General features: G+C 44.4%; 1 protein-coding gene across 11 annotated transcripts in view; it reads left to right on the top strand.

Moving 5' to 3' along the window:
* Positions 1-22,595, top strand: part of COBL (cordon-bleu WH2 repeat protein) — a 296,069-nt gene that overhangs the window by 100,990 nt on the left and 172,484 nt on the right. For 9 of the 11 annotated variants that reach the window (XM_086398046.1, XM_086398048.1, XM_086398045.1 and 6 more), the window contains exons 2-4: positions 4,694-4,897; positions 14,354-14,564; positions 17,187-17,415. In XM_086398046.1, the coding sequence (XP_086254172.1) occupies positions 4,694-4,897; positions 14,354-14,564; positions 17,187-17,415 (644 nt within the window). Of the gene's footprint in view, positions 1-4,693; positions 4,898-14,353; positions 14,565-17,186; positions 17,416-18,964; positions 19,010-22,595 lie in introns of all 11 variants that reach the window. The other 2 variants (XM_086398040.1, XM_086398049.1) reach the window with 1 other exon arrangement.

The following is a 22,595-nucleotide window of genomic DNA, read 5'->3' as shown; positions in this document are numbered from 1 at the left end:
CAGTCAAGCAGAGGGGCAGGGTCCTCCAGGCAAGGCATTGAGTATGATTATAATAATAAAAGCAATGGAAAGCAAGTCAAAGAAGCAGTTTCCAACATGAAATCAGAATTGGCTTCCTCCCTGCCACACTTGGAGAGCCCTGATTTTCGAGCTGTGGTTTGGATGTCCTGACAGCTGAAGGGGACAAGTCTGTGATAGCCTGAAGTCTAGGGGTCCAGATGGACACACTCAGCTGGGCTTTGTTCGAAGGTGTTCAGGGCCCAATCAGATCTTTGATTTTTGCTTTTTTTCTAAAAGAGTCAGAAATTCATTTTGTTCACCTGAAACGTTCTAGTGTTTTCAGTGTTGGCCAACTTGCATGTGTACACACGTGCACTCGCACACATGCACACTACAGCGTGCAGGATCTGTAGAATCCAGCACAGAAGCCTCTCTGGGCAGCTTTGTCATCATGCAGTCAGGTGCTGTGTGCAGAGCAAGGCAGGAAAGATGAAAGTCCCCATGGTCACACTCAGCGCATGTTTGTGGAACGAAGGGTGGCGTGGCAGGAGAGTGGGGTGAAAAAGAGACTGCATTTGTGTAGACCTCGGTGATGAAGCCTTGGTTGGGTGGTGGCAAGAGGTGAAATTGGGGATGGGAGGGCTGACTCAGGGTAGTGGGGACATCATTTATCTGGGGAATCCTGGAGCAGTGGACATTGCTTCTGTCTTTTTTGCTCCCATCTCAGTGTTGGGTGAATGACCAAATGCCTCCTTTTCGACAGCATTCTTTGAAGGAGTTCAAGGCAGTTCTCTCTCTCTCTCTTTTTTTTTTTAATTGAAATATAGTTGTGTTAGTTTCAGGTGTGAAAAGTGATTCAGTTATACATATATATATATATATGTATATAATTTTTCCTTCCTGTTGTTGCTCAGTAGCTCAGTTGTGTCCAACTCTTTGTGACCCCATGGACTGCAGCATGCCAGGCTTCCCTGTCCCTTACCATCTCCCGGAGTTTGCTCAAACTCATGTCCATTGAGTTGATGATACCATCCAACCATCTCATCCTCTGTTTCTTCCTTCTCCTTCTGCCCTCAATCTTTCCCAGCATCAGGGTCTTTTCCAGTGAGTTGGCTCTTTACATCAGGTGGCCAAAGTACTGGAGCTTCAACTTCAGCATCAGTCTTTCCAATGAATATTCAGGGTTGATTTCTTTTAGGATTGATTGGGTTGATCTCCTTGCTTATTACAACATATTGAGTAGAGTTCCCTGTGCTACACAGTATATCCTTGCTGTTTATCTATTTTATATAGCCTATCTCCCTGCCTTCACTTTTTCATCTGTAAAATGCCCCAATATCTGGTCTTCCTGATAGTGGTTGAAGAATGCACTGGTTAAATTTTCAGGCTCTGAAGCCAAATTGTCTGTAATCTGAGAAAGATGTACCTGTACTTCATATCTATAAAACAGGAATGGTAGTCCCTCCCTGGAGTGTTATTGTGAATAATAAATTAATTAACTATACACAGTCCTTAGGCTAGAGCAATATATGTTTGCTACTTTGTTTCTGTAAGTTTAAAGGGAAAAATATGCAATACATTAGAATAAAGCATAAAAATATGATGTAGGTCTAAGGTTTTTTCATAAGAAAAAAGAGAATTAATTTATACTTACTTGTCAGGTTAGAGGATGAGACCCAAGTGTCACTCCTAAGGTTTGTGTTAACCAGTGGCATGAATGGTGATGGTTTGAGGCCTCATCTGAACCCCACTTGCTGTTTTCCCCCATTTTAAGATTACCTCTTTCATTTTACAAGTAATATATAGAGAAGTGATACTATAGAAAACATTAGGAAATGCATAGGAATGAAAATAGCAAAACAAATGTCATGGTACCCGTCACCTGTATGTCATTGTTGCTAAATCTTTGCTCTGTCTTTCTAGACTGTTTTATGGTCTATTGCTATGTTTATTTCTCTTATAAACAGTATTTCTCAAAACAGTATTCTGAAGTTTGTTTTCCTAAAATGTCTGTATTTAACATTTTACAACATCAACTTATATGTTTAAAGTATTTTGCTTAACTTCTCCAGTTTTACCAGCACCATTTATTGAAAAGACTGTATTTTCTTCATTGATTATTCTTGCCTTTTTTGTTGTAGATTAACTGACCGTAGTTGTAGATTAACTGACTGTAGGTGTGTGGGTTCATTTCTGGGCTTTCTGTCCTGTACCACTGATCTAGAATTCTGTTTTTGTGCCAGTACCATATTGTTTTGTTTATTTATTTTTTTAATTATATTTTATTTTTAAACTTTACAATATTGTATTAGTTTTGCCAAATATCGAAATGAATCTGCCATAGGTATACCTGTGTTCCCCATCCTGAACCCTCCTCCCTCCTCCCTCCCCTGTTTTGTTTATTGTAGCTTTGCAGTATAGCCTAAAGTCAGGAAGCCTGATTCCTCAAGCTCTTGTTTATCTTTCTCAAAATTGCTTTGGCTATTCATGGTCTTTTGCATCCCCAAACAAATTTTAAAATTTATTGTTCTAGTTCTGTGGAAAATGCCACTAGCAATTTGATAAGAATTGCATTAAATATGTAGATTGCCTGCATTGAATCTGTAGATAGTATAGTCATTTGGACAGTATTCTTTTTAATTGGAGGATAATTGCTTTGTGAGCTTCCCCAGGGGCTCAGCAGTAAAGAATCTGCTTGCAACACAGGAGACATGGGTTCAATCCCTGGATGAGGAAGATCTCCTGAAGGAGGGTCTGGCAACCCACTTCAGTATTCTTGCTGGGAAAATCTCATGGACAGAGGAGCCTGGCAGGCTACAGTCCATGGGGTCACAAAGAGTCGGACGTAACTGAAGTGACTGAGGATACACACACACAATTGCTTTACAATGTTCTGTTGGTTTCTGCTACACAACATGAATCAGCCACAACTAATAGATATAGATATAGATATAGATATAGATATAGATATATGCCCTCCCTCTTGAGCCTCCCTCCTGCCTCTGCCCCATCCCACCCTCTAGTTGTCAGAGAACCCCAGGATGGGCTCCCTGTGTTATATGGCAGTGTTCGTTCTTCTTAATAACCTAAAATGAAAAAAGAACATACGTACGTATGACTGAAACACTTGGCTGTACCTGAAGCACATTATAAACCAGCTACAGCCCAATGTAAAATAAAATTAAAAGTAAAGTATATTTAAGCAATACCAGTATAACATTGTTTTTTACTGTCATTTATTGGAATTCCCTCTTTTTGACCTGCGGTTAGAATATCTTATATTTGTTTGCCTTTGTAAATTGTACTGAGCATCTTTGAACCTCCCACAATGCATTCTTGTGGGAATGTTTCTTTAGGATAAATATCTAGAAATGGAATTCTGATGTCTGGTGCTTTGAGACAGAATGCCCCGGCACATTGCTGTGCAGAAGTTAATCACTGAGGGCTCACATAGCCTCTTCATGGCTCCTCCATCTGGAGTCTGGAGGAGGGCAGATGGGAGAAGAGCGAGGTGGTTGGGACAAGGCCCTGGGTGTTCATGGGAAGGACTGATGTTGAAGCTGAAACTCCAATACTTTGGCCACCTGATGCAAAGAACTGACTCATTGGAAAAGACCCTGATGCTGGGAAAGATTGAGGGCAGAAGGAGAAGGGGACAACAGAGGATGAGGGTGTTAAAACATCATCAAAGCCCCTGCCTCAAAACTGCCACCTCTGTCCACAGTGCCCGTGCCTGTGGGTGTCAGTCTGGTGGATTTTCTGGATAATTTCGTTCATCTTAACGTAGTCCCATCACATTCTCAGTATCACGGACTCATAGATTCCAGATCTTCAGCTAATCATGGATCCAGAGCTGGGTCAGCGATTTCAGCTAGAGTGACATAGACCAGCTGGGAAGCCCCCTTAATTAGCTGGAGTTTGTGACCCACTCAATGGTTCAGAAAGGACTGGTCCAAACAGATTCTTCCACACCAACCCATCCCAAGAGGGGAACACACTTTAGGCTGTTTCTTTCCAGGAATATGTACTTTCAAAATGAATTCTCCATAGGGAACAGACTGGTATCTGCCAAGGGGGAGGAGGAAGGGGGAAGGATGGAGTGGGTGGTCAGTACTAGCAGATATGTAAGCTTTTATGTGTAGAATGGATAACTATTGTGTAACACGGAACTATATTCAAATTCCTGTTGAATAATGAAAAAGAAGACGAAAACGAATGCATTCAATGTATGACTGAGCCTCGCTTTGCTGGTACAGCTGAAATTAACACAGCACTGTAAACCAACTCTACTTCAATTATAAAAACGTGCTCTCCACTCTGCTTAGTTGTCCATTTTCTCTTAGTGTTGAAGAGTGGCAATATATTGATTTTTTTATTGAAGTATATTTGATTTACAATGTTTCAGGTGCCCAGCAAAGTGATTAAGTTATACATACACACATGTTTTCTTTTTCAGATTATTTTGGCTTTAGGTTATTACAAGATATTGAACACAGTTCCCTGTGCTCTACAGTAGGTCCTTGTTGTAATATACTGATTTTTAAAAGTTCCTGTGACCCAGAAGGCCCTAAATAATTGCAAGAATGAACAATGAGGAGGAAGGGTCCTTAGAAACTGCTGGCTGTCAACAGCTTTGTTGACTTCAGGTCGGAAGCTGCCACCTAACTCATCCTTCCTCTTGCCGCCTTTCCAGGAGGAAGATGAAGGCTCGCGCTCCCCCGCCTCCTGGGAAGCCTGCCACCCCCAACTTGCACAGCGGACAGAGATCTCCTCGCAGAGCATCCCCCGGGCCCCCACAGAACCAGCTCAGCAGAAAGCATTCGCTGGACGACGGGGTGGTGGCCATGACCGTCGTGCTGCCCAGCGGGCTGGAGAAGAGAAGTGTGGTCAACGGGAGGTGAGGGCCCGGCCAGGGCCAGTGGGGGGAGGTGCCATAGTGCAGTGTGCAAGGCCTCGGGGTGTAAATCTGGGCCTAGGAACAACCTGCAGGGTCTCACCCTCCCGGCTGGGTGCCAGCGAGCTCAGCACACTCACCCTGATGCTGGGGGCTGCACAGCTCACTCCTGTTGGAGGTGGGCTCAGAGAGGAGGGCGGTCTCAGGCCTACAAGCCGACTCCAGGTAGGTGACTGCCACCTGGGGCAGGGCCAGCCCCGCAGGCCCTGACACAGCACAGCTGGGGACAACCCCTGAGGGACCATCCTCAGATCTACTTACAGACTGACTGTCAGAGGTGTGACTGCAACCACTTATCAACGATCCAGATGAAAACAGTACAAGCTTACATGAAGGGATACAGCCGGACGCATGGAGTTGACATTGACGGGAATCAATTTCCAAACCCTCGATTTCCACCTGAATCCTTACTGAGAGCTGATCTGCCTGTCAAGGTGCCTGTAGCCAAGGTCACACCCACCACCCAAGCTAAATTAGGGTTATGGCTAGGGTTAGGGTTGGAGAAGGCAATGGCACCCCACTCCAGCACTCTTGCCTGGAAAATCCCATAGATGCAGGAGCCTGGTGGGCCGCAATCCACGGGGTCGCTAAGAGTCGGACAAGACTCAGCAACTTCACTTTCACTTTTCACTTTCATGCATTGGAGAAGGAAATGGCAACCCACTCCAGTGTTCTTGCCTGGAGAATCCCAGGGACGGGGGTGCCTCGTGGGCTGCCATCTATGGGATTGCACAGAGTTGGACACGACTGAAGTGACTTAGCAGCAGCGGCAGCAGTAGGATTAGGTTTAGGGTTAGACCTGATCTCCCTATCAAAGTGCCTGTAGCCAAGGTCACAGACTGACTTGTTTCCCATCCCTTCTCAGCTGTAAAAGATACAATGAAAGCATTTATAATGTTCCAGAGTATTGATACTAATAGAATTTTAATAGTTTTTAATGCTAATAGTTTTTAATGCTAATCTTCCTGGAGAAGGAAATGGCAACCCACTCCAGTGTTCTTGCCTGGAGAATCCCAGGGATGGGGGAGCCTTGTGGGCTGCTGTCTGTGGGGTCGCACAGAGTTGGACACAACTGAAGCGACTGAGCAATGCTAATAGAATTCTGATATGATGTTTGATATTTATCAAAATGGATCATAATCACATTGTTTAATCATTTTTGTACTACTGTTATTAGCTCAATCTGTAATTTAAAAATTTAACAAAGTCATCTAAATGTTTATACACTTTATTATGTAGAATATTATAGAGTGATCAATTATAAAGACATTCAAGCACAAAAATATTTTTGTATGATTCTGAAACAAGAGTGAATGGGACTTGCATTTCTAGGAGACCAAGGGAGGTAAGAAATTATGTAAAATATTTAAATCTTCAAAAATCGTTTTCTCGAGAATTTTAAAAATGGATAATGGATAACCACATCACTCTGGGTGTTTTTATTCTCATCGATACATTGAAAAGAGTGATATAACAGTTTTATGTTAAAATATTCTGATTCTACTTAAAATTGCATCCTTTGCAACTGCTTTAGTTTTATAAAGGAAATTTCAGGTAATGATTTACTGGAGCAAAGGGGTTCACAGGTTTTTAAAATTATTTTATGCACCGTGTACACAAAAATTTGAGGAACATTGCTCCTGGCCTTAATATTTTCCTAGGATACAACGTCTTTACCTCTAGGAGGTGATGCAAAACAGCTTTTCAAAGTGATACTATTGGGGAACACTAGGACATGGTCCTCTGCGGGGCCCTCCTTGTGGCTGCCTCCCAGCAGAAGGGCCCCGGAGCCAGAAGTTAAGACCCACATTGGATTCCTGTGGCCCAGCATCCATAGAAGGGAAGAGTTCCTGTGGGTAGGGTCATGCCAGAAATGCACAGGTTTCTGGAGTGTCTGTGTTTCTTCTTTTACAGAGTGACCTCTGTCCTAAGTGGACTTTTCTCACTGAAACTTGGGAAGCAGGCCATATTATCATAGGGTTAGGTGCATGTGAGCCAGGCTTCAGCAGTACATGAACCGTGAACTTTCAGATGTTCAAGTTGATTTTAGAAAAGGCAGAGGAAACAGAGATCAAGTTGCCAAGATCCGTTAGATTATAGAAAAAGCAAGAGAGTTCCAGAAAAACATCTATTTCTGCTTTATTGACTATGCCAAAGCCTTTGACTGTGTGGATCACAACAAACTGTGGAAAATTCTGAAAGAGATGGGAATACCAGACCACCTGACCTGCCTTTTGAGAAACCTATATGCAGGTCAGGAAGCAACAGTTAGAACTGGACATGGAACAGCACACTGGTTCCAAATAAGGAAAGGAGTATGTCAAGGCTGTATATTGTCACCCTGCTTATTTAACTTCTATGCAGAGTACATCATGAGAAACTCTGGGCTGGAGGAAGCACAAGCTGGAATCAGGATTGCCAGGAGAAATATCAATAACCTCAGATATGCAGATAACACCACCCTTATGGCAGAAAGCAAAGAAGAGCTAAAGAGCCTCTTGATGAAAGTGAAAGAGGAGATTGAAAAAGCTGGTTTAAAGCTCAACATTCAGAAAACTAAGATCATGGTATCTGGTTCCATCACTTCATGGCAAATAGATGGGGAAACAGTAGAAACAGTGATAGACTTTCTTTTTTGGGGCTCCAAAATCACTGCAGGTGGTGACTGCAGCCATGAAATTAAAAGACACTTTCTCCTTGGAAGGAAAGTTATGACCAATCTAGGTACCATATTAAAAAGCAGAGACATTACTTTGCCAACAAAGATCCATCTAGTCAAGGCTATGGTTTTTCCAGTGGTCATGTATGGATGTGAGAGTTGAAGCATAGAAAGCTGAGTGCCAAAGAATTGATGCTTTTGAACTGTGGTGTTGGAGAAGACTCTTGTGAGTCTCTTGGGCTGCAAGGAGATACAACCAATCCATCCTAAAAGAAATCAGTCCTGAATATTCATTGGAAGGACTGATGTTGAAGATGAAACTTCAATATTTTGGCCACCTGATGCAAAAAACTGATTCATTTGAAAAGACCCTGATGCTGGGAAAGATTGAATGCGGGAGGAGAAGGGGATGACAGAGGATGAGATGGTTGGATGCCATCACCGACTCAATGGACATGAGTTTGAGTAAACTCTGGGAGTTGGTGATGGTCAGGGAGGCCTGGTATGCTGCAGTCCAGGGGGTCCCAAAGAGTCGGACACAACTGAGCAACTGAACTGAACTTAATTTTATCAATGAATGTATTACGGTTTACTCACTATTATTATATTAATATTTGGGCTCAATTTCTAGTTATGTTTTAGCAAATCACTGTATTGAAGTATGATTAACCTATAAAAGCTGCCACATTGAATGTGTACGAGTTATTGAGTTTGTGAATAAGTGTACATGTGTGAAACCATGACTTCCATAAGTCTAGTTACATTTTTTTTTTTTTAAGAAAATGGACCCGCAGATCCTATCTTACATTACATACAGGTCTGGTTTTATAAATGCACAAGGAGAGACAGAATATCTGCTTGAAAACTAAAAACATTATTTTGAAAAATGTTTTCAAACTGAACATATTCCTCCAGTTTTATCTTTAGTTTTCATTTTCTTCCAAAGTAGAAGTTATCACGGTGCCATTTTGCAATGCAGCTATGAGAGCAGGTTCAGCCATAGAGATTAAGTATTAAAATAGATTCCTCTTTTCAGAGTAGTAGATACTTATCCCTTCCCCAGGTTTCTTGCAGCAGCCTGTGGGCTCCTTGAGCAGCTTGTAACTTGCTGACGCGGCAGCTTCTTGCTGCAGGAATTGGGTTTATGTTTCCTGCTCTTTAATAATATAAGAGTGGGCCAAAGTCACATCCTGACCCTCGCTGAAACCAGATCACCTAGCTATTTATCAGTGTGATTTCTCTCTTCATTTTATCAGAGAACATGCCCACCTTTTTGCAGGATAAGCAAGTTATTTATAATTTGCAGTTAGTACCTTAACCACACTATTCCCAAGCATGGAAGATTTTCACAAGGAAAGCACATTAGTACATGAGTCTGGTATATTCTGCATATGGCAGTGATTTTTCTTCGTCTTTTTTTAAAGTTTCCCTTGGATTTATTTTTTTTAATTTAAATTTATTTATTTTAATTAGAGGCTAATTTCTTTACAATATTGTATTAATTTTGCCATACATCAACATGAATCCACCATGGGTTGGATTTAAAAACAGAGGTCCCAGTCTGTTCTTAGGTGAGACATGGGAACGGGTGTTCTGGAACTTTCTTAAGGAAGATGCTCTGGTAGGTACTCTTTTAGGAAGGGTGCTGTCAGCACTGCTCAGGGTCCCTGCTAGGAGAATGCTGGTCCCATCACTCTAACCGGAGGACAAGTAAAGAGAAGGTCTTGGAAGGGACAGTGCCCTTAGGCAAAAAGGGTGTTTCATAAATGGTGTCAAGCGTTCACATGTCAGGGCTGCGTCATCCTGATGTGGTCTGTTAACTCCTGTCCAGTTGGCATGCATGCCCCAGGGGACTGGGACAGGAGAAGGCAGCATTCTCTTCTCAGAGCACAGAAAACCTCTCTCGGTGCTCAGAGCTGCGATTCTGCTGCTGCGGGCTGTCAGACCCCTTTTGTAATAACCGAGTTTACAACTCGGCATTGTCCCAGGCCTGCAGGTCCCAGGCCTTGTCAACAGCACAAGACTCCCGTGGAATAGGTATGGTCCTCAGTGCCTCTTCTGGAGAGAGCTCACCTGCGCCCAGGTGAAGGGGAAGGGGATCGAGCCAGCGCTGGTCTTCCCTCCTTGACTTGCCCGTCAAGGCGCGGGCCATGCCCCGCACAGAGAAAGGAAGGGAGCTGGCTTCTCTTCAGCACCAGGACATGAAGGGATGAAGCTGGGAAGGGCAGTTTTGGCACAGGGGACTCTGCCAGAGGAACATTTTCTATATAACAGGCTAACAGTCAGGTTTGGTTTAGTTTGATTTACATTTTTACTTAAAGAATATGCTTTTTTAAAAAGACTTTATTTTTCAGAGCAGTTTTAAGTTCACAGCAAAATTGGGAGGAAGGCAGTGATATTTCTCACGTACCCCTGTATATACCCGACTTCCCCTGCCGTCACATCTCTCACCAGAATGGTGCATCTCTTCTATCTGATGAACCAGCATACACATCGTTTCCCCTGAAGTCCACAGTTTACACCAGCGTTCACGCTCCATGCTGTACATTCTGTGGGTCTGGACAAATGTATCATGATGTGTCCACAATTATAGTATGATACGGAGTAACTTCATTGCCTTAAAAATCCTCCTGGAGAAAATTCCTGGGATATAAACCCTTATGTGACATTAACGGGAGGTGAATCTTATTGAATATATAATACATTTGATTATACTGGTCCTAATTCACCATTTTTAGTGACTACCTCCCAAATGTTTCTGCCTTATTAAGTCATTGCTTGTTTGAGCTAAATCTAAGAGAAGTTAAAAAAAAAGCACAATCTTTCTGTTGATGCAGAATGTCCTCAAGAGTTTCCAATTACTACTAAGTTTCTTTATGAGAATCTTTCCTACAAGGAAATAGCCTGGGGGGCTGATCATAAACTCTCAACTCCATGCTTACCCTGAGAAAAGGTGGGGATATTCTTTAATGAACCCATTATTTAATCTTTCACAGAAGATGCTGTTACTGTTTTGGATTTGGTGCTAAACCAATCATCCTAGGAGATAGTCTCCTTTTGTAGGAGACTGAACAGACTGGGATCCAAACAGACTGAAAAAATGAAAATGACCGTTTATTCATTATTGAACTCTTAGCTTCATGAAACACTGGGAAGAGGACATCCCAGCAAACAGAAGGAAATAAATAGCATTTGCAAAAGGACTAGTTTGTGTAAGAAGGGGAAAGTTTAGTGTTGCTGGAACCTGGATTGAGAAGGGAAGATGAGTGGACCTGGACTCAAGGGCCAGCCAGGTTCCAGGAGTCTCCTGGCCTGGCCATCCTGTGGCTCCACGTGCCACTAACAAGATTACATGTGCCACTGGGAGCACACAGTTCCACTCCAGTGCTGGGCAGGTCAAGAGAAAGCTGGTGCATCAGAGCATAAATGTAACTTACATGTAGGAAACAATAGTTTGTGCGTTAAAGGTAGCATGCAAACTTCACAAGTATTTTTTTAAAGAAGTATAGCCAGTTAACAATGTGGTGATAGTTTCAGGTGGGCAGTAAAGGGACTCAGTCATACATATACATGTATCCATTCTCCCCCAGATCACATGCCCTTTAAAAAACAAACACTGACAGGGAACTTTAAAGATTGCTGGGCTGTGTCCCAGGGCCCCCAGCGGGCTGGTTGAGCCAACTACTGAGTGAGAAACAGAAAGCAGCCTGCCCCCATGTGACCTGGACTCAGGAAGCTTTAGATTCTCACGGCACGTGACCTCCAAGAGAGAGGTTAGTGACATTGAGGTTGCGGTTAAGAAAAACACAAGTTTTCATGATTGGAACCCAACCAGAATGCACCCCTAGTTGCTGGGTGCTGCGGTGCCCTCTTCCTTCCCGGAGTCTTTCTCCAGGAGCACCAGAGACCCTGAAAGTCCTGGCTAGCCGTTTGGAGCTTGGGGGCTTTAAATGCCAGTTGACAGCCACTTTCACGGTGCACAACAGCCACCCCGTTTTCTGAGGACACTGTCCAGAAAAGCGTGGGGTAGAAAGTGGTAACTCAGATCACGCTTTACATGAGCCTGGGGAGGAATCACCTGAGTGGGAGGCCCTCCAGGAAACAAGAGAGGAACTGATGCTTTTGGACCCGTGTGCTTGTGTTCACCCCTGTACTGTGTATCCAGCTCCTTAAACGCGACCCAGATCAGTCTGCATTAGGCTGCCATGTCTGTCCGAGAGCCACAGGAAGAGGCCTGCAGGCCAGAGGGATCTCCCACGTCTGAGCGCCTCTCGCACCCCAAACCTCCCCACTTTCCTGCAAAAACCCTCTGGCCTGGCCTGAGTCCCAGCCCTCGGAAGCAACGCTGTGACCCTTGGCTGGTCCAGTTGAGTCAGTAATGGGCCCTGTGCTCCCAATTTCAGCACATGCCATGGACAGGGTGTGATGGTGCTGAATCTTATTATTATGGTTTTGTTTTTTTTTTTTTTTGCTTCCCCCTTCACCAAATTGAATGATAAATTTGAGGAAACAGATCTCCAGCACATAAAATTTTCTGCTTGGGAATCCCTCCCCTCCCCTCCCCCACAGGCGTTTTGTTGAGAATTGCTTCCACCCTAAAGTGTTCACAACACCCCTGCAGCTTTGTCATCAAGGATGACAGAAGAGCAAGAGCAGCTGGGTGGGTCCTGACCCACTGATCAGGACCAGGATCAGTAGAGGAGAGCCAGTCCACTGGTAGAGATGGGGGCACCCAACTCTTTATCCAGACAGAACCGAATACTACACCACTCTCCTGCTAGCACATGCCAGGATACATCCCAGATTCTGCTAGTACTAGAAGAGTTCATTCTGTGATGGAAAAGCCCCAGAGAGGCTCTGCACCCTTTCAGGACAAATTTGATCTTTCAGACATGTTACCAATTAGTGGATTCGAAGAACAGAAGGTTACATTAGTCACTTTGGTATTCTTTGTGGCTTATCATCTAAGATTAATTCAACCTTTTGTTTGAGAATTTGCCCATATTGGTTTATTTGGTGGCGTAGACCATGGATGTGGGCTTTCCTGGTGACTCGGATGGTAAAGAATCAGCCTGCAGTGCTGGAGACCTGGGTTCGATCCCTGGGTCAGGAAGATGCCCTGAAGAAGGGAATGGCTACCTAATCCAGTATTCTTGCCTGAAGAATTCCATGGACAGAGAAGCCTGGCAGGCTACAGGCCATGGGTTGCAAAGAGTCGGACTCGACTGAGCAACTAAGCACGGCATCACAGCCGACTGTGGGTGTAGCTTAGAGAGGTGAAGTGACAGTCGGCATCTTATGGGACCAGGGTGCCAACCCTGCCTCCACATCCCTCATGGAAGCCAGGGGAGAGTGGTCCCCAGCCGCCAGGATGACGAGAATGAGAGGGAGCAGTGCCATCTGCAGAGAATATGGCAACAATAATAGGTCATTATTATAGCATCCTTAGAACTCTCTTTTCTATGCTGACTTTTCAGTGGAAGTCTCTTTTTCATGGACTTCAGTGTCTTGAAGTCTTTGGTGATGTCGCTTCCTGTTTTGATGTATTAAGCTTATGAGAAAATGATGATTTTTTTTTCCGAGGCTAAGGGAATCCCAGCTGACAGCATCATTAGCCAGCATGCCCACCTTCATGGCCCTTGTGAGGGTCAGTGCTGCCCTGGCCCCACCAAGTGCCCTTTCAGAGTCCTGGGAGCCAGGGGCGCTGAGTCTCCTAGGTGTGACTCCAGGGTCTCCTGGCTAGAACATAGGCTGTCACCTAACTACCTCCTGAATAGTAGCTGGGAGTAAGTGTTGTCATGGAGATGGCTGTTAGATGTTTCGTGTCAGCAAGAACATTATTGATATTTTTGGTGAGTGAATGGGAAATGGGGTGCCTTGAAGCTTTGCCTGTGGTGTCAGCGTTCAGCGCCATAGCCCTCATGGTGCGTGACGACCAGATGGTGGCCAGCCTGTGCCTTCACAGGTGTACGCGAGTCCCCAGTCTGCACACCCTGTGTGCCAGACACCTGGAAAGCTCCACTATGACCTGAAATAATTGCTATGCCAAATCCTGGTTAAGAAATAGATCAGAAGACAAGACCTACACTTTTGTCAGGGGATTATGCCCCACTGCTCAGGAAATGTGTAGGAAAAGAGAGGTCAGCTTGAAATATAAAAGCATTCTGCCAGCTTAATATGAATGATGGAAATGAAATTTTCCATTCTTTGGGACAATCCACTCTTTTTTAGCTCCCTTAGTAAATAATGATCTGTGGTAGGAGACATAAAAGTTTTTGACATTTCAATAACGTAATTTTCATTTTCTTTGTCTTTAAAAAGCATAGTTTCTAGCTATAAAGAAAGCCATTGTCACCTTCAACTTAAAATTTTGCTGTTTAAGATACACTATATTTGCAAAGAATGAAAATTTTATATCTTGTGCCCAGAAGTTAATATTATCTGTGCTGATCTTACAGGATTGAGGTCAACATACTCATGAGCTTGCCTAGAAATGCAACTATTTTCCCAGCTGTTCTTATTTTGATGGTGTTTTCAGTACTGTGGTTTCTTAGTGTTGAATGTATTAAGATATCTCTGTAGAGTCATGAATGAGGAAATAACCAGCGGCTGTTTTCTTTCTTCATAAGGATGACCAGTTTGCTCCTCTACCCGCTGGTGCATTAGTCCTGACCTCTCTCAACCAGCAGAAGGGAGAGTGCAAACATTCCCCCTGACCATGGTTTGTTTCTCTCTTCCAGCCATGCGATGATGGACCTACTGGTTGAACTTTGCCTTCAGAACCACCTGAATCCCTCCAACCATGCCCTGGAGATCCGGTCTTCAGAAACCCAACAGCCTTTGAATTTTAAGCCAAATACTTTAGTTGGGACCTTGAATGTGCACACCGTATTTCTGAAAGAAAAAGTTCCTGAAGCGAAAGTTAAGCCTGATCCCCCTAAGGTGCCTGAGGTCAGTAGCATGGGAGTCCGTGTGTCATATAAGGATGTGTGCAGTTCCCTGGGAGCCAGGGTACTGCAGGTGTAGCGGAGGGGGCCACTGGGGTCTCTCCTGTCTAAATTACACATGCCATGGTTGAGGTTTCCACTTTCATGGTAGGCAAAGTTAGGCCCTAAACTGAGTTTTAGGAGACCTAAGTTCACAGCTTTGAATAATGCGCATTGTGTAACACTGCTCCTTTAGATGTCAAAAAAAGGACCCACTCTAGAGCAGAGTCATGCATCAACGCTTTCTGCAAAGATGGAAAGCTTTCTTTCCATCTTTTAATCAGGGGCTTTCTGCAAAGATAGAAATGGTCTATAACTCTGCTCCCTGTAAGCCAACAGCCCCCGATTACACATAGCTGCTGAGCATATGAAATGCAGCTAGTGTGATTGAAAAACTGAACTTTGCATTTCTTAAATTTAATTGAAATAACACAAATAGCCAATGACTACCCTACTGGACTAGTCCTAAAAGTTCCAGTAGAGTTCTGGAGGCCTTCCTGTCCATGGCAGAGATTGGAATATGTAGAAGATTCCAAGATCTTCTCTGAGAAATGAAATAGAAGGGGATTCCCATTTGAAAAATTGATGTTAGAAATACTTACTCCTTGTCCTTGGAGAATATTTTATGCATAGGTTTCAGGCTTTTGCATATTGATTAAAAATAACTTTATCTGCTTACGGTACTTTTTAATAAGGCTTTTATCCTTATCTCCAATGAAAAGCAATGCTATTTCATTCTTTTAGATTATTAAACTATCTCCTAAATTTCCTTATTTTTAAACACGATACTTTGGCTAACAGGTCATGTCCTCTACTGCTGCTGCTGCTGCTAAGTCACTTCAGTTGTGTCTGACTCTGTGCGACCCCATAGACGGCAACCCACCAGGCTCTCCCGTCCCTGGGATTCTCCAGGCAAGAACACTGGAGTGGGTTGCCATTTCCTTCTCCAATGCATGAAAGTGAAAAGTGAAAGTGAAGTCGCTCAGTCGTGTCCGACTCCTAGCAACCCCATGGACTGCAGCATACCAGGCTCCTCTGTCCATGGGATTTTCCAGGCAAGAGCACTGGAGTGGGGTGCCATTGCCTTCTCCGATGTCCTCTAGGTTTAGATAATTAATAACTTTTAATTGGTGCCATATCTAGGTGGCTCAGTGGCAAAGAATCTACCTGCCAATGCAGGAGACACAGGAGACTCAGACTCAATCCTTGGGTGGGGAAGATCCCCCAGAGAAGGAAATGGCAACCCGCTCCAGTATTCTTGCCTGGAAAATTCCACTGACAGAGGAGCCTGGTGGGCTACAGTCCATGGGGTTGCAGAGTTGGACACAATTGAGCAGGTACGCACACACACGCATCTTCTGAGTTTCCCCTAATTCTTCAATTAAAATCAATGTCCAAGGAAATTCCTTTTATATTCTGTGGCTTTTCTTACCTTCCTGAACCCTAGCTGCAAATTCCAGGGGCAGGTGAGCCCGGGGTTATATAGGAGTTCAAGTTGAGAAGCATGGAAAAGATTCATGGTTCCATCTTTCCTTCTAAAATTCGTTAAACCCTGGCCTCAGATTGGAAGGGAGTGACCTATGTCATTCAGTCGGTACTCCTCAGGATCTTAGAACAATGTGGTGACCAGTAAAGACCAAACAGAAGCTGACTGCATGAACCTCAGCCTACTACAGCTTTCGATGGGCCACTCGATCTGTAGACGTTTATGATCAGCTTTAATCAAATTGATTTTTTTCTTTCTGATTATAATATCTATCAATATTATTATATGCCTATTATATTTACATATCTCTATTTTTCTAGCTTAAATATATGTGTACAGTGCGTATTTATGAAAATTGATTTATATATTAACATTATAATATATATGAATATATTTATGTGAATATTTTAGCTTCTTAAATGAAAACTTGATATTGCAACCCCATAGACTGTAACACTCCAGGTTTCTCTGGCCATGGAATTCTCCAGGCAAGAATACTAGAGTGGGTAGGTATTCCTTTCTCCAGAGGATCTTCCCAACCCAGGGGTCAAACCCAGGTCTCCTGCATTGTAGGCAGATTCTTTACCATCTGAGCCTATATATTTGTCTAGCTTAAATGTATGTGTGTACTCTCTATATATGAATATTAATTCATGTATCAACATGATACTAGATATGAATATATTTATCTGGGCATTTTAGCTTCTTTAACAAAAATTTGATGTTTTGTGATGTTTCTTTCCTTATCTTGGATTGTTCACCATAGATCCAAAGTATTTCCCTCTAGAGAATATATTAGTGCCTTGTGCTCAGGTCTGTTTAGAATCCTTGAAAGACAACGTATGTGTTAGATTCCAAATTGGGGTCCTCGCTGCTGACCATTTCCCCCTCTCACTAACAGTTTGTTCATTAGAAAAGAGACGGGAAGGTCAATTTATTGTTCTAGACATTTACCGTTCCCTATTCAATCTGCTGTTTCCCCCCACAACCAGTGACTTTTGGAAGAACTTGGTCCAAAGGACATATTGCCCTGCTCCATTGTAGTGTAAACAGAGCTGTGGGAAGATGTGCTTATGGAATTCTGCCTGCTGTGTTTTCCAGAAAACGGTGCGCCTAGTGGTGAATTACCTGCGCACGCAGAAGGCGGTGGTGCGTGTGAGCCCCGAGGTGCCCCTGCAGAGCATCCTCCCGGTCATCTGCGCCAAGTGTGAGGTCAGCCCAGAGCACGTGGTACTCCTCAGGGACAATGTGGCTGGTGAGGAGCTGGAGCTTTCCAAGTCCCTGAACGAGCTGGGGATAAAGGAGTTGTATGCCTGGGACAACAAGAGAGGTGAGGCCACCTTGGGTCTTTGATGCGGTGCCACTGACTCTGCCTGTGTGCCCTTATGCAGAGCGATGGGGACGCACGTTTGCAGGCATCTCCAATTGTGTCCAAACCAGAGCGGGAGTGGGTGGAAAGTAAAATACACAGATTGTAATTATACGTCTTCCCCCAAGTAGTGCGTGCTCAGTCGCTTTGGTCGTGTCCGACTCTTTGCGACCCTATGGCCTGTGGCTCAGAAGGCTCCTCTGTCCATGGGATTCTCCAGGAGTGGCTTCTGGAGTAGCTTCTCCAGTATTCTTCCTTCTCCATTTCCTCCAGTAGTGAGCATACCCATTACCGCTTGTCTCCTGTGAGCTTCCATGAAATATGTAAAGGGGAAAAATGAGAACACTAGGGATTTTGCTCTGAAAGAACTTCTCAGAAACCACAGGAGGTGAACCACCTTCTCCTGGACTTCCTTTTCAGTTGTCATTAAGTACTCCCAGGTCTCAAACATAGCTCGTGGTCGAGACCAGTCGCAAAATTCCTTCTCACTCAGTCACTTCAGGCGTGTCCAACTCTGCAACCCCATGGACTGTAGCCCTTCAGGCTCCTCTGTCCGTGGAATTTTCCAGGCAAAAATATTGGAGTGGGTAGCCGTTCCCTTCTCTAGTGGATCCTCCCAACCCAGGGATCAAACCTAGATCTCCTATATTGTAAGCAGGTTCTTTACCATCTGAGCCACCAGGGAAGCCCATCTTGGGAGATGTAGAACGTAATACCTGGGAAAAGCATATAAAACCAATCTCTGCATTAAGGAGTGGGCCCAGTGAGACTGTGGTCTTCTGGGAACGTGTGTGAGGCAGCAAGAGGGGAAACTCCCCCAAGTCCCAAGCTCCCTCTTCTGATACCCACGTGGGATAGGACACACTGCTGTACCAGGAGAAATAGCTGCCCCGGCCCCAAATCTCCCTCTTCTCTGCCTCGGGCACCCTCCCAGGGACCCTCGCCCTACGACCCTGGCAGCCTTCCCAGAAAATAAAGGAGCATCACCTGGCTTTGGGGGTGTGCTGCTCCTGGGGCCAACATCTCGTTCGTCTGCACCATAGAGTGTCCTGTGGGCTGTGAAATATTTGATTAGCATCCCTGCCATATGCTTCCCTCCCATCCTCCTGGCAGTCAGGTATCTGAGTAGAGAAGAGAACATTCCTCTCCATGAGAAGCCCTTTCCTTTGCTCCTCTGGGGTTTCACCACCTCCCAGCCAGCAGCTGCCTGGGGAAGGGTGAAGGCCGCAGGCAGGAGATGTGTCCCAGGCAAGGCCTGCTCTGCCCTGGAAATCCTAGTGGTGGCAACTGGAGAAAACAGAGGCTTTGCTGCCACCTGCTTCCAGGATGGTGTTTAACAGCCAGACAGTGGCAGGATTATAGGGGATCAAGGTCAGTGATGTGGGCCTGCCTGAAAAGGCCTGCTTTGCATTTGGCCTTTTCCTTTGGGGCACGGATAGCTGCAGGCCTTGTCAAGTGCTGCTGTGGGTTGAGAAGCCTGCCTTCACTCTCTGTTGCCTGCCTTTTCCAGTTCTTCTGACCAAAACGAAATCGGAGCCTTCTCTGAGCTGCCGAGGTACCGTCAGCCCAGTGCTGCCCTGCCAGGCTGCACCTTGCATGGCTCTGGGCTAGGACAATGATGCATGGAGTGACTTGAGGGGAGGTAGGGTGGCACTCTGGGGGCATCTGGCCAGACTGAACTGGGGCTGTGACTTGGTTTCTTGACTCCATGGTTGGCTAAGAGAGCAGTGTCCCCTGCGTGAGGATTTGCTGTGTGATTCTGATTGGTGAGAAAAGAAGGATGTCATTGTAGAAAATGGGCCCTTTATGAACACAGAATTTGTGTGCAGAGCAGAAGCGGTCCATGCACAAGAGGCAGTGTACCCTTCTTACCTGTTCTTGCCTGCCTTCAGGGTCCATCCTACCCACTGCAGAAACTGGGGCAGTGTGGATTGTGAAATCTGACCTTTTCTGTCATAGACAAATATGGACGTGATTAGTCCAGATTTTCCATTCATTTCTTATAAATTGTATATACTTTATGTATTATATTTATTATAAATAGATATGTATTATATTTAATAATACATATATACATATGCATGAACATATGTACATAGATATGTATGCACACACATGTATTGAGATTTATATAAACCTTTTGGACTATACACACACATACTCTAAGAGGCTCATTAAAATTATGAGTGTTCATATTTTACAGAAGTTTCTGTCCACGTTTGTTAAAGTGTTTAACAGTAGACTTCACTTCTGTAAAAAAAAATATAATGCAAAAAGTCCCGCAGCTTTGGTTTGGAACCACAGTCCGAGTGTCAGTGACAGTGCTGTGGCCTTAGCCACACCTCGTATTCCTCATCCGTTACCTCCTCCATCATACCCTGCAGATTACTGCTACGAGTAGAGGGACTCTCTCTTAAGAAACACCATAGGTGTCCCTCCAAAGAAGACATATGGATGGCCAATGGGCACGTGACAAGATGCTCCACAGCAGTAATTATGAGAGAGATGCAAATCAAAACTGATCAGAATGGCCATAGTTTAAAAGTCTACAAATAATAAGTAAATAAATAATAAATGCTGGAGAAGATGTGGAGAGAAAGGAGCCCTCCTGCCCTCCTGCACTGTTGGAGGGAATGTACTGGATTGGCCAAAAAGTCGTTTGGGTTTTTTTCTATAACATCTTATGGAAAAATTGAAATGAACTTTTTGGCCAACCCAATAAATTGGTGCAGTCACTATGGAGAACAGTCTGTAGGTTCCTTGAAGAACTAAAAACATTGCCATATGATCCAACAGTCCCACTCCTGGAACTATATCTGGAAAAGACAAAACTCTTAATTCAAAAAGATGCTTGCATCCCAGGGTTTATAGGAGCACTATTTACAGTAGCCAAGACGTGGAAACAACCCCGAGGTTCATTAGCCTTTGAGTGGATAAAGAAGGTATGGTAACAATGGAATATTACTCAGCCATAACTAGAATGAAATAATGCCATTTGCAGCAACATGGATGAACCTGGAGATTGTCTTACTCAGTGAAGTGAGGGAGATAAAGAAAAACATATGATGTCGCTTGTATGTGAAACCTAAAAAAAATGATAAAAATGAACTTATTTACAAAGCACAAATAGCCTCACAAACATAGAACATAAACTTACAGTTACCAAAGAGGAAAGTGGGGGAGGGATAAATTAGGAGTTTAAGGTTAACATATACACACTGCTGTATATAAAATAACAGCAAGGACGTACTGGATAGCACAGGGAAGTATAGTCAATATTTATAATAACCTATAATGGAAAACAATCTGAAAAGAGTGTGTATATATACATGTTTCTCTCTGAAGGCGCTTAGTCGTGTCTGACTCTTTGCGACCCCATGGACTGTAGCCTACCAGGCTCCTCTGTCCATGGGATTTTCCAGGCAACAGTACTGGAGTGGATTGCCATTTCCTTCTCCAGGGGATCTTCTCAACCCAGGGATCGAACCCAGGTCTCCCACATTGTAGACAGACTCTTTACCATCTGAGCCACCAGGGAAGTACCTATAGATACATATGTATATGTATAACTAAATCATTTTGCTTTACACTTGAAACTAACACAATATTGTAAATCAACTATAGTCCAATAAAAAAAAAAGCAGCACCATGAATAGATAGTTGTTTTGAACAGAAAGCTCATATATATGAAGGCTTTATTAGTTCTGAGTGATTTGATGTTGGTATACCATCTAGCTGCAAGCGTGGAAAAGCTGGATCAGAGCTATCACGACTGTTCTTTTTTGACCCTGTACCCAGCGGTCTTGTGATGAGGATGGGCGCTTACAAATCGGTTGTTTTCATGCAGCACAGACCTGGTTCCCCTTGCTGACGGCTGTTCTGTTTCCACACCCAGAAGAGTGGATGTTTCAGATGAGCCAGTCCTCAGGGGTCCCTGCTGCATGCTCCATCCCTTTGCATCCCTCAGCTCACCTGTATCACCATCTAAGTCATTCTGATGTTTCCAAACATTATGTGCTTTGAGGATGAAGTATGTCCTCCCCCCACTTGTATTCATATTTAAGTCTTAGTAAATGAGAATACGTCAAAATAAAATAAATTCCACACTCAAATTGTTATACATTTAGAGCGATGGGTTCAGGCTTGTAAATGAGTATTTTCTCCAGGCCTGAATGGGTACCACGTGGAGCTTTGGCTGGTGGGAACACTGTCAGGGGAGCCAGGTGCTCCCGCTCTGTTCTCCATATCATCCTTCCCCCAGTGCCTGCCAGTCGCACACCCCACCGGAGGCCCCATCCATCCAGAGGCACAGGTTAGACAGTCTGCCTGGGCCTCAGCTCGGAGCTGGACAGCTGGGGGCTGCAGTCTCTTGGGCCCCGAGGGGCAGCGCTGTGCTAAAGCAGCCAGAGCCTCCGTCCTGACGCTGGAGACCTGCCGCTGCCCTGTCCAGGGGGAGAAATGAGAGGCTCGATTTTGACCCGGTCTATGGTGGTGAGGTTGGCGTAACAGCCCATGTGCCTGTGATGTGTTCTTGCTCCCTCAACTCTCAGGCAGTGTCATATCCTGCACTTTGCACATCCGGTCACAGAGCAGTCGGTTCTAGAAACAACCCAGATGGGGGGGCTTGGGAGGGAGGTGGGAGGGAAGTTCACGTGGGAGGGGACATGGGTAAACCTTTGACTGATTCATGTTGATCTTTGATAGAAACTAGTTGGTTTCTGTCAATTCTGTAGAGCAATTTACAATTCTGTAAAGCAAGTATCCTTCAATTAAAAAATAAAACACACACATTCTGGTGCATACTGTTGTTTGTTCACATACAGTTTTACTCTGTAGTACAGAATATTTTACTATAGGCTCTGTGCCTAACAAAGGGTTTGATGCAATTAACCATGAACCCCATGTGCACATGCGTATTGGGGAGATGCATGCTCACCGCTGAAGCCAGTCTCCTTGCTGGTTTGGTTGTCATGTGGTGTGAGGCTGCTGATGGGCTGGGCTGGAGCCACCTGCATGCAGCTGAGAGGCCTGACCCTTGTGATTAAAATGGGAGCCTTTGCTACTGACGGATTGAAGGGACCCAGGGGCTTGGTTTTTGCTTCGTTGTGAAGATGGTATTGTGTTAATGCATGTTACAGGGG

The sequence above is a fragment of the Bos grunniens genome, chromosome 4 (genome assembly GCF_055505025.1).
Source record: "Bos grunniens cultivar Pamir isolate PY7600 chromosome 4, Bosgru_T2T1.0, whole genome shotgun sequence".
NCBI lineage: Eukaryota > Metazoa > Chordata > Mammalia > Artiodactyla > Bovidae > Bos > Bos grunniens.
The sequence above is the reverse complement of the archived record's forward strand: the minus strand, read 5'-3'. Positions and strand labels throughout refer to the sequence as shown.